Here is a 20,227-nt window from a genome sequence, read left to right as displayed (position 1 = left end):
TGTATTTTTTCCTTTCTTTCTTTTGAAATGTTTCAAAAAAATGTCAAACCTTTTCAAAAATAGCAGATCTCACACAACGTGTTGCATTGCTACGCGCTGTGTGAGCTTGTAGCTCTGCTATTTTTTAATAGATTCAATATTATATAGAGGGCTTGATTGCTTAATGTGTATTCTTATTCTAAATCTACAAAGCAACTTGTAACTAAATGTTTCATTGGAGTAAAAAAGTTTGCCCTTCAGATATAGATGCATAAAGTATTGAAAAATGGAAATACTCAAGTAAAGTAAAAGTAGCTAAAAAATGCACAATACTTGAGTAAATGTAATTAGTTACTTTCCACCACTGCATATGACAGTGTATATAGACTGGGTTTAAATCCTGAGCTGTGTTTGAACTGTCTGTCTGTCTGTCTGTCTGTCTGTCTGTCTGTCTGTCTGTCTGTCTGTCTGTCTGTCTGTCTGTCTGTCTGTCTGTCTGTCTGTCTGTCTGTCTGTCTGTCTGTCTGTCTGTCTGTCTGTCTGTCTGTCTGTCTGTCTGTCTGTCTAACCATCCTGTGTTTGAAGTGTCAGATAGTGAATCTATTCGCCTGTCTGTCTGTCTGTCTGTCTGTCTGTCTGTCTGTCTGTCTGTCTGTCTGTCTGTCTGTCTGTCCTGTGTTTCAGATAGTGAATCTATTCGTCTGTCTGTCCGTCCTGCTCTTCTCTTCTGGGTTGAGGTCTGACCTTCATACTGATGGACTTCAGGGAATAGTTCCTACCTTTCCAATGATTCCATACAACACCAACATGATCAGGTGAGCCAGTATAATCTCCCCACAGATAAACGCCATTGGGATTAGAAAGATGACAATCCTTGTACCAGTACCCCCCCATAAATACTCTAGCACAATGTCGTGATGAATCGCTATCCTGGTCTCGGTCTAGAGTGGAGAATCTCTGTCCATTGTGAACGCTCAGTGAGTCTCCTGTGTGGAAAGAGTTAAAAAGAGAATGTAATGCAGTAGACTATCTTCATCATCATCATCATCATCACCATCATCTTCATCATCATCATCATCATCATCATCATCATCATCATCATCATCATCATCACCATCATCTTCATCATCATCATCATCATCATCATCATCATCATCATCATCATAAAAGTATAAGTACTCATGATGATTGGCCTGTTTTCTTTTCCTTTCTTTCTGTTGAAATGTTTAAAATAAAAAGTCAAACCGTTTAAAAAAATAGCAGATCTACAAGCTCACACAACGTGTTGCATTGCTACGCGCTGTGTGAGCTTGTAGCTCTGCTATTTTTTAATAGATGAAATATTATATAGAGGGCTTCGATTGCTTAATGTGTATTTTTATTCTAAATCTAGAAAGCAACTTGTAACTAAATGTTTCAGTGGAGTAAAAAAGTTAAATCTTTGCTATTCAGATATAGATGCATAAGGTATTGAAAAATGGAAATACTCAAGTAAGTAAAAGTAGCTCAAAAGTGTACAATACTTGAGTAAATGTATTTAGTTACCTTCCACCACTGCATATGTATATAAAGTGGGTTTAACTCCTGAGCTGTGTTTGATGTCTGTCTGTCTGTCTGTCTGTCTGTCTGTCTGTCTGTCTGTCTGTCTGTCTGTCTGTCTGTCTGTCTGTCTGTCTGTCTGTCTGTCTGTCTGTCTGTCTGTCTCAAACACTCAGGTCTCTGCGTGCGTGCGTGCGTGCGTGCGTGCGTGCGTGCGTGCGTGCGTGCGTGCGTGCGTGCGTGCGTGCGTGCGTGCGTGCGTGCGTGCGTGCGTGCGTGATAGCAGTTATTGGTGGAAATCACTTACTTCTTTAGTGCCTTATACTTAACTTCATGTGCATATACAGTACTGTCCTGTATCTGCTGTCTTATGCTGCTATGTGTAAGTAGATATATTGAGTTGTATTAAATGTCATCCACTACTTTACGGTGATACGGTGATTTCTAAACATACCTGCTCCTCCGTCCGTGAAGCGATCCAAGTGCAGCATGTATCCATGGTCCTCAGAGTCGATGTAGAAGTTGCTGTACTGAGCGTGTGAAGAGTCCCCACTGAAGTCCTCCATGTCCACTCTGAGCTCACTTCTCTTGTAGGTCAGATAGTAGAGGTTCTCCAGACCTAAAGGACATAAAGACCAGTGTTTTATTGAAGGATCACGTCACCCATTTTCAACCTGTCTTCATATATTTGGTCCTCCGTAATGCTCATTATTATAATAGTTATGGTACTATTTATGTCTTCTCACCTAGCCAGTATTCTCCATCCACATTGCCAAAGCCTCTCTTGTATTGGTCCCAGGGTCTGGTGAATCCAACTGAGCCATCCATCCGTCTCTGGAAAACCTGCAGTGAAAGTGTGTGTGTGTGAGAGAGAGAGAGAGAGAGAGAGAGAGAGAGAGAGAGAGAGAGAGAGAGAGAGAGAGAGAGAAATATCATTGAATAACAAAAGCTCTGCTTGTCCAATATAAAATACCACTGTCTTGATGTTATTATTGAGCGCTTAACAACAAATGTTACACGTGCATATCTCACATGTTTATATAAAAGGTAAGGTGTGTAAATTGAAGCATGCATACAGTTTAACTGACACTTAAGCCCAAACCACACCAAAGGGTCAGGTTGGGAACTTAAGGGACAACACGTTTTTTTAAGGTAAACCACACCAACGCAACGTTTACCTTAAAACCGTTTTGTTCCCAACCCGAACCTTTGGTGTGGTTTGGGCTTAAAATGTCAGATCAAAACAAAATATGGGAGTCAGAACTAAACTCTTTAGGTTCCTGCAAAATGTCCTGCAAATGTCTCTGACAAATAATATATTTTTTCAGAGACTGAAAGCTGCAGTAAGTCATACTTTATGTTATGATAGTAATCATTGCTGTAGACTAGAATGTTTGCTCAGTAACACGGGTCTCCCTGTCTCCCAGCTCTTTAGTAATCATACAATTCAGGACCAATTTGATCCAATGAGGAGAGAGACCTCGTATAGAGGATAAACAAGTGATATTGCAAGCAGTGACACAAAGAAGTGAGACCACTATAAAAATGAAGCTGATAAATGGGGAAGTCTATCCTGATTGGCTGAAACTGGCAACCCACCTGAAAATGTATTTCCATGGTTATTAATAAACATCTGGGGGGGGGGGGGGACTCGGGGGGATACAGTATAAATGCACTGAACAAACACTTTAAATGATTATTATCGGAATAGATTTAAACAAGTTTTAACCGAAAAATATAACAGTGGCATATTCTTACTGTCCATTTCCCTCCATCGGTGTCCATGTCACAGTAGGCCTGCGCAGCAGTATCATCGTCAACAGGATAGATGGTGTGGACCCCACTGACAGCTCTGTTGTCTAGACTGTAGACATCAGCACAGTCTCTTGGCAGGGAACTCACAACCACCGGAGTGAGGAGACACACGACCAACACCACAGGAAATGTCTAGGATTTCAAATGGGATGATAAACAAAATGTGTTGTTGTTTATATTAGGCATTACATTTAGGCATCTAGCAGAGCCTCTTAATCCAGAGCCATTTAGTAAGAACATAATACATTAAATGCATAAAGATAGTAATCTATAGGATCATAGGTAAACCAAGAATCATGCAGTCCAACAGTAGAATGTGCACCAAGAACACACACTACTGTAGGCCTAATGAATTTAATACAATAGTTCATATATTGGTCACAGTATGAAGATATATGTTCACATTTTAAAATATATTTTATAATATCGTCACTGTCGGGCAGAAACCTATTATCTCCATGTTTAAACTTTGTTTTTTCGTTAATTGATGCCACTTGATCATTTTACTAATTTTAAATTTCAATGCTGAAAACAGTTTTGGACGTTTCCACCCTACAGAGACAATATTCCATATTCATTGAATAATGTTTGGACACGGTCCCTGTCGCACCATTCAAATACATTTAGCCCATTCAGCACGGGAACCCCTTTTGGTGTTTTAAGCATTATGTTACACTTTAGCTATTGAAAAATAGCAGATCTACGTAGTGCCGCCTTACGAGCTTGTAGATCTGCTATTTTTGAAAAACCTTGAAAATGTGACGCAAATCATTGAATATATATAATCTTTCAGATGGGGGTCCGCGGCCAAATACAGATAATTCTAGGGGACCTTGACATGAAAAAAGGTTGAGCACCACTGGTATAGAAACATAGGTTTTCCCCCCCAAAAAAACATGATTTAGAAGATTTTATTTTAGAATCGGCCTCAGTCGTAAAGTAAAGTATAATAATAAGTAAATAAGTAGGCCTAAGTAATTAAAGTAAATTAGTAAGTAAATACATAAGTAAATCAGTTTAGGGATAAAGGGTTCCTGTCTTCCTGCACTCGTCAAACATACAAATGGTTGTTCTCTCAAGAGGTCAGTGAAATACTCACCATGCTGGTTCAGAGAGTCCTCCAGACAGCTGCTACAGAGTCCTTGGTTGAGGATCCTTTATATCCAGTAAGGTTACCACCAAAACGCCTTCAATGTCAACGTGTTCATGTGGAACGTCCCATGGCTGACTGGAAAACCAGTGTTGGTGCCAAATTCTGCCGGGAAATTAACCTGTGGGAACTTTGCACCTGCATCAGGAGCAGCGTATAGGTTTATTAATAGTTTTGCCTTTTGGTCTAATTTTGACTTATTTTTTATTTCATTTTGACTTCGTGTTTTCAATGTCAGCTTACTTTTAAGTTTGTTTTTAATGTGGGTTTGTTGTTTTAGTTTAGTTTTTTTAAGCAGCACTATATGTTCCTTTTTATGTCATTTTGTCAGTTTCTTTTTTTGTCAGTATTTTTTAGATATTTGATATTAACTTTATCAGACATGCCGAGTTCCTATACAAACCCATTGTAACTTAAAACTCCATTTTAACCATGATAGATTCATAGAAAACACCTGTCCTTGGTTCTGGTGACTGATTCCTTCTAATATGTGAGGAGGCCATGATTTTTTCTTTTCAATTATTTTCATTTATTTATGCACAATTCTATGTACAGCAGCAGCTATAAATCTATGTAAAGAGCTTTGGATAAAAGCGATATATAAGTGCACCATTTACCTTTATTTAATGAATCTAACACGAATGTTTAAAATGGAGTTTGAAGTTACGATGGGTTTGTACTTTGTATAGGAGGGGTATGAAATGAATATCAAATATCTAAATAAATAATACTGAATGGAGCAACTTAAAAACTGTCTGGGGTGTCCACATAAGCCTGAGTAGACGATAAAATGACCACGTTTGAAAGTGGAATATCCCCACACAGGTCAGGTCAGGACACTCTCTCTCACACACACACACACACACACACACACACACACACACACACACACACACACACACACACACACACACACACACACACACACACACACACACACACACACACACACACACACACACACACACACACACACACACACACACACACACACACACACACACACACACACACACACACACACACACACACACACACACGCAGGACTCAAGGCCTCGTTTGCTCTGTCCAACTTATCATTGACCTCGGATTACGATTAAAGGACTTCATAGCACATACACATAACCATGCAACTTTAAGACACACTATTTAAGTCTAACAACTTCACTTTTGTACACGACTACAGTGTATCCCCACTACAGTGTATCCCCACTACAGTGTACTGTATACAGCTTTTTCATAGATCTCATAGATATAGCTTCATAGATTATCATCAGTGCTGCATGTGTAAATTAGTCTTTTTCTTGTTCATTTCAGACTTTTAACTACAGTAAACCCACCATACTGTTCTGGGTTTGCTCCTTTTCCCCCAAACCCAAACCTCTTTGCCGAAAATAGTATTAGGAGGGCAGAACACAGCCATGGAGCAGGTTGCAGGCGAATCACGCAAAGAACGGGGACGGACTTCAGACGAAACACAAGGGTGGGGTTTGACCGCCAACCAATAGGAGAGAAGGGGCGTTTTTGATGCCACTGGGCAGGGTTTAGGTTGTAGTCAGTCTTCACTCTTCAGTGACAGAAGACACAGAACAGAAGCGAGGATCCATGCACCCTTCACAATGGAAATGATTGTATTGTAAAGTAAAGTTAAAGTAGTCTGGTCTGGTCCAGTAAGTAATTCAACAGGAAAATAGAATCCCTACCCGAAGAGAAATTTAAATAAACGCTATAATTCAAGGTGCATGCATTTTAGACTCCTATTCCATGAACAGTACATTAGCCTATATCCATATCAAAAGTAATAAAGTTACCCACACGACCACGGACCAAAAATATAAAAGAAACAACATCAGTGCTTTTGTTACACAGAGGATGCGACATTATAAATGAATTCGGCCTATACTTTAATTACCATTCCATATGCGTTGGTATATGTTATATAACAGCTAAATGATAGTTAGGAACCAAATAGACCCTTATGGACCCTAACGGGTCCTCTCAGAGTTAAATTAACATTGATTTTACAATATAAATTGGGTGTGCCAGAGATAGAAATGCCATTAAATGGGGGTCCGTATAGCCTAATTCAAATGAAAAAGGTTGAATATCACTGCTAGAGCCGCACAAATCTTCAAATGGGGGGGGGGGGGTCCCCAGGCTAATGAGTATCATGTTGGGGGGTCCTTGGCATGAAAAAGTTTGGGAACCCCTGTTATGTAACAAAGTTAATATGAATGCCATGTCCATTTCCATGGTACGTGTTTGTGTGGAACGTCTATCTATCACTGACCACGGACCTTTTTTATTTAGTTTTTATTTTTATTTTGGTTTGGCTTTGTGTTGTCAAGATCAGTTTAGTTTTAGATATTTTTCCATGTGGTTTCCTGGGTTTAGTTTAGTTTGTATGTAGTTTTAGTGTAGCTTTCTTTTAACACAACCTGACATCTGACCCTAACTAACCCCAGCCTCCTTTCTATATCCTGGTCTTGCTCTCCAGAGATATGGCCTTTACATTGTTAGTCACCAATCAGAATCAAGCATTCATTCAACCAATCTGTGTAATCAAAATGTGCCTTTAATGCACATGGGCAGCAGAATGGTACAAATGAACAGAACAACACCCCCCCCCCCCCCCCACACACACACACACACACACACACACACCCACACACACACCACTACAGTCTAATTGTAGATTTCATATATAGCTTCATCATTGCTGTGTAAATTAATGTCTTTTTGTTCATTTCAGACTTTTTTTTTTTTTTTGGCTTTCGCCTTTATTTTATGGAGGGACAGACAGTAAGTAGGCTGACAGGAAATGGGGAGAGAGATGCGGGGGAAGACATGCAGTAAAGGCCGCTGGCACACTGCCAGACTGGATTACCAGCCAAGGTGCCTGGGCCACTGAGCTCAGGCCTCATTTCAGACTTTTAACTACTTACTGTAAACCCTCAACACACTACTGGGTATGCTGAAAATAGCCGATCTACAAGGTCGTTGTGAGCTTGTAGATCGGCCATTGTTGGCTATAATCTTCCCTTCAGAATATGGATGCTACGATGGTTGATCAAAAAGAAAAAAACCTGCCACTGGGCACAGAGCCTTACCCACACAGGCCCAGTCACCCTGCCACTGGGCACAGAGCCTTACCCACACAGGCCCAGTCACCCTGCCACTGGGCACAGAGCCTTACCCACACAGGCCCAGTCACCCTGACACTGGGCACAGAGCCTTACCCACACAGGCCCAGTCACCCTGACACTGGGCACAGAGCCTTACCCACACAGGCCCAGTCACCCTGCCACTGGGCACAGAGCCTTACCCACACAGGCCCAGTCACCCTGACACTGGGCACAGAGCCTTACCCACACAGGCCCAGTCACCCTGCCACTGGGCACAGAGCCTTACCCACACAGGCCCAGTCACCCTGCCACTGGGCACAGAGCCTTACCCACACAGGCCCAGTCACCCTGCCACTGGGCACAGAGCCTTACCCACACAGGCCCAGTCACCCTGACACTGGTCTCTCGAGACCCAACTCAAAGGAAAAGAGGGTGCTGTTTTTCCTTTGTTTTGCGGATGGGTGCCACTGGCTTGGCTTCTGTGCATGTGCATGTAGGGCGTGTGTTTTTCAATGGGAGTGTGTGTGGGGGTGGGGGAGGCAGGTTGCAGGCGAATCACCCAAAGAACGGGGCGGGACTTCAGACGAAACACAAGGGTGGGGTTTGACCGCCAACCAATAGGAGAGAAGGGGCGTTTTTGATGCCACTGGGCAGGGTTTAGGTTGTAGTCAGTCTTCACTCTTCAGTGACAGACGTCAAAGAACAGAAGCGAGGATCCATGCACGTTTCACAACGGAAATGATTTTATTGTAAAGTTAAAGTAGTCTGGTCTGGTCCAGTAAGTAATTCAACAGGAAAATAGAATCCCTACCCGAAGAGACATTTAAATAAACGTTATAATTCAAGGTGCATGCATTTTAGACTCCTATTCCATGAACAGTACATTAGCCTATATCCATATCAAAAGAGTTCGCATGTAAGCCATCAAATAATTCAGGTGCATGTCACGTCGACTCTGTGAAGTTTTGGACCTCTCGTTCCCCCTCGAATCAGTTGTTATTCCACCACCACGTCAACCAATAGAATCAGTTGTTATTCCACCACCACGTCAACCAATAGAATCAGTTGTTATTCCACCACCACGTCAACCAATAGAATCAGTTGTTATTCCACCACCACGTCAACCAATAGTCTATAATGGACCCGTAATAATCAATAAAGTTACCCACACGACCACGGACCCAAAATATAAAAGAAACAACATCAGTGCTTTTGTTACACAGAGGATGCGACATTATAAATTATTTTTTTCCCTGGATTCCATGGGTCATGACGCATCTCCCCATATAGGCCACGCCCATTTGCGTCATGATAGATTTTCGGCCATTTAGAATTTTCTCCAAAACACACTTTTTGCTTTTCCTCCTACAGATTTTGTCCAAATCTCACAAAAATCTGTACACATGATCTCCAGACCTTTCCGATGAAAACTCGAACGGCGGAATTTTGATAGTGCGTATCGTTCGGCCGTAATCGTCGTCCGAAGTTAGCGGGAGGGGCCTACTTTACAAAAACGCCAAAAGTCACGAACGGAATGTCTGATCCATCCCAAATTTGATTCACTTGTCACGGGGGGTTCAATCAACCAAAAGCCAAAAGCAATTATATTTTCATCCATAGGGGGCGCCGCAAATGCCAAAATTTTAACTGTATGGTGCAAAAACATGATTTTTGGGGGATAAAACCCCTCCGAATTACTTACGCATGATCGCAGGGATGACGTGACATTGTAATTGGCTGGCAATATCAGTGGGAGGGGCATATGTAAGCCACTGCGGCAACCACACTTTGCAATTTTTTAAAATTGCGACCTTTCTAGTTAGTTAGTATCACTATTATTAGTATTTTGTTAGGTGTTTCAGTGCAGTTGTTTCTGGTCTTGATGTAGTGTTTGAGTGGTTTGGAGAGCATCTATGTTTTGTTGATGTAAGTGTATGTTTAATGTATTGTTTTGTCTACCTGTATGTACTGTATTCATTGTGTTGTGCCCGAGGACCCCCTCTAAAACGAGTTGATACAACTCAAGGGGCTATCCTCTAAAGAAATAAAATGTCAAACTAACTACTGTATGTAATGTACATATCCACATGGGAGACGTTTCTCTTCCCTTTTTCATGTCGTAAATCCGAGCTGCAAGGCCTCTCTCTCAAGGCCGTGTTATATTTACATTAGATTGGTCAAGAAAGATATATGTCCACCAATATAGTCCTTAAAGCCTTTAAGTGTTTTCAGTTATAAATATAAGTAATATTAAATGTTATTTTGTGTGCAACATTTATGATCATACTTGGGACAAAAAGGTTGATTTCATTATGAATAAATAGAATTAAAAACGACAATAAATATGTTAAAAGGTTATATCGCAAGGTAAAAATGCACCCTATGCAAAAGGGGGTCACATGATTAGAGTGTCACGTCACCTATCAGTAAGGGTCAGAGGTTGAACTGAGTTCCTGGAAAGAAGTTGCATTGTTTTGGGAACGTCAGAGAGAGAGAGACGATATTAATTAATCTGCACATGGTTCAAAGGCGCACACGGTACATATTCTTTGTGATTTTGTTGTGTTGTGTTGTTGTGGATTGTTTAATGTTGCTGTAATGTATAACTGTGGAATTCGTTTGATCATTTGAATGCACATGTGTGGACTCTCACTAACTAGGGGACTCTGCTTCCTTGTGTATGGACTCAAAACTGAACAAAGTTATTGTTTCTTCATTATAGTTTTCACAGTGTCTTGGTCACAGGAGGAGTTGAAAGTCGCATGGAAAATAAAACCAATATCAGACATCTGTATGATGCGTGGACATTCTTGAACCTGTACAGCTACAAGGAATAGCACTTCAACCCTTTTGCAACCAGATCTTATTTTAATGATTTTTGGGAGACAAGAATCACTTTCCTGGGGTTTTTATGAATGATGTTTGGGAGACAAGAATCACTTTCCTGGGGTTTTTATGAATGATGTTTGGGAGACAAGAATCACTTTCCTGGGGTTTTTATGATGTTTGGGAGACAAGAATCACTTTCCTGGGGTTTTTATGAATGATGTTTGGGAGACAAGAATCACTTTCCTGGGGTTTTTATGATGTTTGGGAGACAAGAATCACTTTCCTGGGGGTTTTATGTGGGAGATGTGTGACTAATAATTGTAACTACATACATGTGCACCAAAGCATTATCAAGGTCAAGTTTATTTATATGTCCCAAGCTGGGCAATAAAAGCTCTTAAAACACATTACAAACAATATAGTCCACTTGCCAGAATGTGAACCCAGGCATGTTTTGTTTTTTTTTATGTTTTTTTTTTGTGGCTTTCGCCTTTATTTTATATTGTTATGGAGGGACAGACAGTAGGCTGACAGGAAATGGGGAGAGGGATGGGGGGAAGACATGCAGTAGAGGCCGTCGGGATCGGGAGTCGAACCCGCGGCACACTGCCAGACTGGACTACCAGCCAAGGTGCCTGGACCACTGAGCCATGGCCCAGGCCTGAACCCAGGCATGTTGAGTACACCAACGTTTTACGTTAGAAATGTTGAGTTTTGAGTATGGGTCCCCAGCATGTAGAAACTACCGGATGCTAACTTGCATATGTTGAGCAATTTTCATAATTGTCATTGTCTCCACCAGGCCGAAGGCATGGGGAGAGAGTATGTTTTGCACTCCATCCGTGTGTCCGTCCTTCCTTCCTTCCGTCCTTCCGTCCGTCTGTGAACAGCTAATCTCCGGCACCGTTAACCCGGGCGATGCCAAACTTTGCACACACACTCCCTGGATGCCAACGATGAACCTCTGCCCCACATTTTCCAGAACGGCCTGTTATAGCGCCACCATGAGGCAGCTTTTCACATTTTGTACCTAAAACTGCACCGATCTGCGTGAAATGTTGCATGCACACTCCCTAGAGGCCAAGGACAAACCTTTTACCTGCATTTTCCGCATCTGCCTTTTATAGCGCCACCAGGAGGCCGACTTTTGTAAAACACATTTTTTGATATTACTCCTCCAGATTCTGTCCAAAAATCTCACAAATCGTTACACAGTATCTCTATGGTCATGTGCTCAAGTCGGATCTGTCTGATATTTCATATTCCATCCTAATTGGCTATAATTGGCTTTCACAGTTTGCAAGATTGCCCCGTTTTGAACAATAGCCTCAAATCATGAACGCAGCATGCAATTTACGTGAAATCTTTCACACATTTTCTTACTAGGCTGAGGAATATATCCCACCCTTTTCACATTGGCCTGTTATAGCACCACCAACAGGTTGATTTTTGCAAAACACATTTTTGGAACAAAATGCCTCAAATCGGTACACATGATCTCTGTAGTCATGTGATCAAGACGAGTCTGTTGGATTTCTCAGATTGTACACTGATTGGCTAAGATTGCCTTCCAAAGTTTTCAGGAGTGGCCCGTTTTGTACAAAATGCTGCACATGTCCTGCTCATCCAGAATTCTATCCTCAGAGATGCTATGAGTGATCTGGCTCTGCATTTCCTCAACAAAATGAAGGAAAAAAAATCCTCCTAAACATTTTGCCAAACATCACACACACTCCTATCCTCCTGGTGGAGACCTGTGCCCGGAAGGGCACTTTTTCTAGTTTAATATGTGACCATACCATTAACAACCTATAAGGGAAAATCAAATTTCATCATGCTTTAAGTAGCATGTGACATCTGCAACTAGCTCTGGTCCATAGCTCTATAGCCGTTGCATTTAGAGCTATGTTACCGATGACTTCCGGGGCTCTCATGAATGCAGACCAGCCTCTCGTCTTTAGCGTAAATAAAAAGAACGCTTTTGCTTCTCACCAAAACAAAGGCGGGTTGTGTCATTAGAAAGCATGCTTTCCTTAGTGGAAGCACTCTGAGTCCCCCACCACACGTATAAAAGGTACTTTTAGTTACTCCACTGCGCCCTCTACCGATAATTGCCAAGAGAAAACCTTCCTAGAGAAAATCCCTTTCTGGCCAAAAAGCTCTAAATGCAACGGCATTAGAGCTATGGAACAGAGCTAATCTGCTGTCAAACTAGGGGGTTTTCATGATGCTGAATCCATTCCAAGCATTAGTTTTGCACAATTAACACTCCTTGAGCTAAAAACGGCCATAGCGGTCACAAATGTGATGATGTCAGCACATTTGTGTGGCTATGGCCGTTTTTTAGCCCAAGGAGTTTTTTTTTTTCATATAAAAGGTCCATTATTACTTGCGCAAGTCATAACCTTGATATGAAAATGGTTGAAAACCATGAACTGCTTAACGCATTCTGTCCGGTAACCCATTTGTGTTTTTTTAGCATTAAGTTATACTTTAGCTATTGAAAAATAGCAGATCTACAAGCTCATAGTGTGCACCAAGTGCCGCGCTACGAGCTTGTAGGTCTGCTATTTTTGAAAAATCATGAAAATGTGGCGCAAATCTTTGTGTGTATATTCTTTCAGAGCGAACGTTTTTCTCTCTTTGCTTCTGGGGGGGGGGGGGGGGGGGGGGGTCCCTGGAACAACATATTTTCAGATGGGGGTCGGCGGCCAAATACATATAATTTTTGGGTTCCTCGACATGAAATATTGAGAACCACTGACATAGAAACATAGGTAATTTCAGAAAACTGTCAGGATTTAGAAGACATTTTTTAAATTTAGACGGGCCTAAAATGGGATACGATGGGTAGCCTAAAGAGTTCAGGATTTATTTGACACAATTTACAGTGAGGATAAAATATGTATAAACACAGTAGCTCAGGGTTGAGACCTCCTAAATACAAAACATAAATCCTATACTCCTTACCTAAAGGAAACCAAGAAAAGGCCTATATCTCCTGAGTCCTATAGGAGATAACTAACAAAACAATCACACCCGTGTGAAGTGAGGGGCGCAAATATATTAAAGTCTAACTCATGTTGATTAGGAAGATGTAAAACAAACCGATGCCAACACAAACATTAAACGCCATTAACAATAAAGAGACAATATGACGTAATGAGTTACAAAATGACGTAAGTTTTCCCTTCATTGTCAATGGCGTTGATTAAACAAACATTGAACTAAAGACAAACATTAAACCTGTATATAGGACCTATAGTGCTCCTCAAAAACAGAGAACAATAAAGTGAATAACAAAACCAGTGGTCACCCGCCCCTACACACCCATGACATTATAGGCCTACATTATCATAATTCTAAAACTGAACAAAGTGTGCTGGTGTTTGGAAGCCATATCTGTATAGTCCACAGGAGCCAATCAGTAGCTAGCTCCCCTACAGTAGCCAATCACTGCACACTCAGCCACCATTAGGGCTGTAACGATACATTTTAGAACAGTGGTTCTCAACCAGTGGTCCAGGGACCACCAGTGGTCCTTGAGCAGGTTCCAGGTGGTCCCACTGGTCCCCAGCTCTAAATGGAGAGGTGGTATAACCAAATGGACCCTTTATAGATATTGGATCTTTAATTTACAATAAGTCCACGTAAATCGTTAAGCAAACATCCGTCGGCGACGGCGACATTGGTTCCCATGGTGATGCGTCCATGCAGCATGTGTCAAACATTTTTTTTTAAAACACTCCGTCGCGCATCAGCTAACTTGCCAATATTGCTTAATTCTTACATGCGTGCTGGACATGATCAGCAGTGGAAAGAGGAAGGTGCTGGAGCAATCTCTGTTATTCTAAAACCGTTTTAATAAACAAACATGGTTAATATGACATATGGCAGTGTTATTTAGGGTGACCAGATCCCAACTGTTCATTTGAGGGACAGAAGTATCTCTTGTGTTGGACAAGTGAGATGGGGGGACCCGCGTCCCCCCATCTCACTTGCAGGAAGAGAGAGAGCCTTACAACAGAAGGCCAACTGTTAGGGGACTAACTATTAGGACATTTGAACACTGATGCAATTGCCTGTCATCAGTCATAATGTGGGACAGGGTCTCAATTTGTGGGACGCCTGAAAAGTCTTGGAAATGAGGGACTGTCCCACGCAAAGAGGGACATCTGGTCACCCTAGTGTTATTTCTTCATTCAGAGCATGCCAACACATTACACAGCATAAGAGAGGTGATGGAGCAATCAGTGTTAATGTGACAGCTATAATTTCAATAAACATGGTTATGACATGGCGTTGTAGACACTACGTGTAAGTGTACATGGGTTCTGCCGTAGTAGAAAGGGCTGCGACGGAGAGCAGGTTTATGTATCGAGCACTGATTCATTTCCGGTTGCCGGAGCCGACTGCCGTAGCCGTCGTTGCTTAAAGTCGCTATTGTTCCTGTCAGACAGAATCCTTCCTTGTACCTCCATATTTCAACTTTCTTCTTATTTTATTATTTATTAATTTTTTGGGGTCTAAATGTATGCCCTGCTACTTCATACTACGTGACACAAAAGTAACAAAAAGTAACAAAAACAACACAAATAGTTGATCTACAAGCTCAATGCGTGGCTTGTAGATTCATTTAAAAACCTGTGACTCCGGATCCACATGCATCTGAAGATAGGCTTGACATAAATCTATCTTACTAAACTTCTGTCCCCCAGCTAAGCCGGCAAAAAGGTCATCAATAAGGGGCAAGGGACACTGTTCTGCCTGTAAGACAGGGTTCAGAGTGACTTTAAAGTCACCACAGATCCTTGGCGTTCCATCTTTTTTCATGACTGGAACAATCGGTGTTGCCCATGTCACTTGTGTTTACTGGTTCCAGTACCCCACTCTTCACCAATCGGGCTAATTCCGCCTCCACCTTGGGCTTGATGGCATACGGGACAAGTCGAGCTTTGAAAGCCTTTGGTGTGCTTCCTGGTTTGACTGCCAACTTAACCGTAATGTCTTTCATGCTGCCAAGTTCTCCATCAAAAACTGGGGAATGTTTTTTCAAGATCTCCTGTAGGTCCTGTGTACCCATCCCTAATTAGGAACACTTCCTGCCAATTCAGCCTAAGCTTCTCCAGCCACCGGTGGCCTAGCAAAGCAGGGTGATTCCCTTGAACGATGTACAGTGGAAGAGTCATTTTCTGCATGTTGTGTTCCGCTGTCACCTCCACAACTCCCAGCACGGGGACTGGTTCTCCTGTGTAGGTTCTTAACTTCAACCTGGTTGATCTCAGCGCCAGGTGCTGCAGCTTCTCCCGGTAAACAGTGTCCGATACCATGGATACACGTGAACCAGTGTCCACTTGCATCCTTACAGCATGGTTCTCTAACAGTGGTGTGACCCAGTACCCATCATCACCGTCCATAACAGATAAAACATGCACGGTAACCTCATCATCTGGTCATCCCGGTCGTGCTCCACCATGTTCACCTGTTTTCTCCTGTTCCTTTGGAACCCACTTCTCTTGGTCTCTGTGCGCTGTTTGCTTGTCGGAGCCTTTTTAGCTCTGCAGGCACGTTCTATGTGGCCTGTTTTTCCACAGTTTCTACAGTCCAAGTCCTTACACCAACACTCCGATGACTGATGTCCGGATTTGCCACAGCGGTAGCATGGATTTCCAGCTGTTGTCTTGCTTGGTGGCTCCAAAGACAATTTATGCACTTGAAGTGATGCACTTAGCTGCTGTGCTTCACGGGCAGCCATCTCCATTGATGTACTTATATTCATGGCCCTTTCCAGAGTTAGATCAGCCTCAGTAAGCAGTCGTTTCTGGATAGCCTCACTGCGTAGACCACACACAAGTCTGTCACATATGGTGTCTTTGAGTGACCCTCCAAAATTACAATGTTCAGATAACCGTTTCAATACAGCTATGAACTGTGAGACAGATTCACCCTCCTCCTGGTTCCTTTTATGAAACCTGAATCTCTCTGCAACAACCAGTGGCTTAGGAGAGTAGTGATTTTGCAAAATTGACACTATGCACATAGGACTTGTCCCCTGGCTTCTCAGGCTGGACTAGACTGCATAGTAGGTTGAATGTTCTTGCCCCCATAACACTCAAAAATGTTGGCACCAAGACACCCCCTCCAATCTTGTTAGCCAGTACAAAATAATCAAACCTCTCAGTGTATGAACTCCACTGTTCTTCATTTTCCTCAAATAGTCCAATATGTCCAATCAGTGCAGCCATTTTCAAACAATGTCCAGAAAGTAGACGTATCTCCGTTCAAATTTCTCTGTTATAAAGTCCACTGCTTAGTTCTTTTTTCCCCGAAACTTGGATTAACTAATCCAGGATTTAGGACAAAACCAGGCTTTTTAAATCCTGGTCTTTACAGCCTGGTTTATTCCGTTCCACTAAAGCCAAGCGAGGCTCAGAATTGGCGGATTTGGCGAGCCAGGATCATAAAGCCTGGCTGAATGCAGAGCCTGGCTTTTCCTCTCTAGACCCATTTGGTGGAACACAGATTTACAGATCCTTCTTCTTCGTGGGGTACATTACATTACATTACATTACATTACAGTCATTTAGCAGACGCTTTTATCCAAAGCGACTTACAATAAGTGTATTCAACATAGGTAGGGAACAAAAACTACTAATCACCAGAAGTCTTTAGTGCATTTTCTGCAAAAACAAGCAACCAAGAGTATACCTAGCGCTAAGGTAAAAGTGCAATATATCAGCTACCTATTTCCTTAAACAGATGAGACAAAATAGCTAAATCAAATGAGCATGAGCTAAAACAATTAAGTGTATCGACTAAACAAGATCCAATAAACAATACAACAATAGAAAACAAGCGTTCGTACAACTAGTTAACAACAAGTAGGTCAGGCAGAGAGGAAGGGTAGTGTTTCCTGAAGAGGTGGGTTTTCAACCTGCGGCGAAATATGGGCAGTGACTCTGCTGTCCTAACATCAGTGGGGAGTTCATTCCACCACTGTGGGGCCAGAACAGAAAAGAGTCGTGACTGTGTGGATCGGCCAGAAGGACCCTTGAGTGACGAGGCAATCAGTCGCCCCGAGGTGGCAGACCGAAGTGGTCGGGCAGGGGTGTAGGCATCGACCATAGCCCGGAGGTAGGAAGGAGCTGTTCCTTTCACTGCCCTATAGGCTAACACCAGGGTTTTGAACTGGATGCGGGCCGCTACGGGGAGCCAGTGTAGAGAACGGAGAAGGATGGTTGTGTGGGAGAACTTGGGGCGGTTGAACACCAGACGAGCCGCAGCTTTCTGAACAAGCTCCAGAGGTCTGATGGCAGATGCCGGAGCACCAGCAAGGAGAGAGTTGCAGTAGTCCAGGCGGGAGATGACGAGAGCCTGGTGAGCACCTGGGCTGCCTTCTCCGTGAGGAAGGGGCGAATCCTCCTGATGTTGTAGAGGAGGAATCTGCAGGACCTTGTCACTGATGCGATGTTTGCCGAGAACGTCAGTTGATCGTCCAGGGTCACACCCAGATTTTTCGCAGTCCGAGTTGAGGTCACCACAGCATTATCAATGGTGATGGCCATGTCTCGGTGCGGACAGCCCTTCCCCGGGAGGAACATCAGCTCGGTCTTGTCCAGGTTGAGCTTCAGGTGGTTTGTCGACATCCACGCCGAGATGTCAGCCAGACAAGCAGCAATGCGTGCCTCCACTTGGGTATCAGAGGGGGGGAATGAGAGGATCAGCTGGGTGTCATCGGCATAGCAGTGGTAGGAAAAGCCATGGGAGTGGATGACAGCACCCAGAGATGTAGTGTAGAGAGAGAAAAGAAGAGGACCCAGAACCGAGCCTTGGGGAACCCCAGTTGTGAGCCTGTGTGGTTCTGACACAGACCCTCTCAGCATCACCTGGTAGGAGCGACCCGTCAGGTAGGATGCAAACAGGGAGAGTGCAGAGCCTGAGACACCCATCCCCTCGAGGGTGGAGAGGAGGATCTGATGGTTCACCGTGTCGAACGCTGCAGACAGGTCCAGGAGTATCAGGACGGAGGAGAGAGAGTTCGCTCTAGCGGCATGGAGCGACTCCGTCACTGCCAGCAGGGCAGTCTCTGTCGAGTGACCCACTTTGAAACCAGACTGGTTGGAGTCCAGGAGGTTGTTCTGGTGGAGATAGGAGGACAGTTGTTTAAAGACAGCACGTTCGAGAGTTTTAGATAGGAAGGATAGAAGGGAAACCGGTCTGTAGTTCTTGATCTCAGAGGGGTCAAGTGTCGGTTTCTTCAGGAGGGGGGTGACTCTGGCAGTCTTGAAAGTAGAGGGAAAGTAGCCAGATGTCAGAGAGGTGTTAATAAGGTGGGTTAAGAAGGGAAGAAGTTCAGGTGCAATAGACTGCAACAGAGTGGGTATTATGACAGTTGGCATCCTTAATAGTTGCATTACTGCCCCCTTCTGTATATCTCAGTATCTTTACTAATCTATTCCAGATTTACTGATACAAGGACTGTGAGTCGTTTGCACCAAGAAAGATTAAGCCTTAATCTGGTTTAAATTAAGGTTTATCTATTAATCCAGTTTCACCAAACTTTAAACCTAGTTTTCACTAATCCGGTTTAGTTTTAAACCATCCTTTTAATCTTGGTTTTGTTTTTTTAATCTTGGTTTTGTTTTTTTAATCTTGGTTTTAATTTTCACAGTAAACCTGGATTAATGTCAATCCTGTTGCACCACTACTTAAAACTTTGATTTAAGTATCAATAAGGGATTAATTCTAAACCAGCAGGAGAGGAGGTTTAAATGAAAACAACATGATTATACGTCTGTTGGGTTTTTTTTAGCGAGCGAGACGGTTTTTATTATCATATACATTTTTGCTGCAGGCACTATAATTTAATTTAAACATTCTCAAATATGAATGAAATAGAAACGCTAATGATGCTCACGACTGCTGATTAACACTAAACTAAGCTTTATTTAATCTTTCTTGGTGCAAACGACCCTTAAGCTTCTAAAATAAATACTGCTGCTGTAATTAAGGAGAGAAAATACTCCCAAAAATATAGTCCACTACTCCTAACTTAAAACTTCATAATGAAATCGTCATAATAAATGTAACAGAATTCTTAATATTGTAAGCATAATTATATTGTAGCATCGTGATATTTGGCCATAACTCCCTCCTCTGAGGGAGCTACCTTTGGGGAAGGGGGTTGTTGCCCAGACAGGGGCCAGACTGGTGAACCGTGGGTCATGGGTTCAATAGTGGGTGAAAACAATGAGGGTAACAGGTACGGTCGCCCCTTTTCCATCTCGCCCCACCTAGCTGTAAATAACAAACATAATTCATGTTGGTGATTATATAAAAGGTATTATCATATTAATTTATCATTGTTAAATTCACTCTGTATATCCACGGGCATAATAGCATGATGATGCCATTACAAAACATGGCTACATGGAAGAAATGTGTTTAATAAAACGAAATTAACTGCTAGAAGGTCATAAATTAACGTAAGCAGTCACCGTCTCCGTGTCATGTTATTCTTTCTTAATTTTACAGAGTATAGAGATCGACTACTATACAATCAAATAATTCTGTATACAAGATAATTTCAGATTTCAGAGAGGGAGGGAAATACTAAATGAACTGTTAACTACATTAAAACATTTCTCTGGGGCGAGTTGGTAAAGGGGTGAGTCGTTTGGTATTCACAATGAGTAATGGTAATATTTAGTAACGTTTTCACCTTTACAATTTAAAAGAAAAATACATGTATAATATATAATAATTCTTCTTTACCACTTGCACCACAGCA

The 20,227-nt window shown here is 42.4% G+C and overlaps 1 protein-coding gene across 1 annotated transcript; it reads right to left on the bottom strand.

Annotated features, from left to right (window-relative positions):
* Positions 1-672: 672 nt before the first annotated feature.
* LOC306918591 (microfibril-associated glycoprotein 4-like) lies at positions 673-15,767 on the bottom strand (the record flags this gene model as incomplete). Its single annotated transcript, XM_079531483.1, has 5 exons — positions 673-965; positions 1,973-2,137; positions 2,265-2,361; positions 3,277-3,403; positions 15,517-15,767. 5 exons carry the CDS (start codon positions 15,765-15,767, stop codon positions 673-675), a joined length of 933 nt encoding a protein of 310 aa, XP_079387609.1.
* Positions 15,768-20,227: the final 4,460 nt, after the last annotated feature.

The sequence above is a fragment of the Electrona antarctica genome (genome assembly GCF_951216825.1).
Source record: "Electrona antarctica genome assembly, contig: scaffold_250, whole genome shotgun sequence".
NCBI lineage: Eukaryota > Metazoa > Chordata > Actinopteri > Myctophiformes > Myctophidae > Electrona > Electrona antarctica.
Note: the sequence above shows the minus strand (reverse complement) of the source record. Positions and strands in the feature narration are given on the sequence as shown.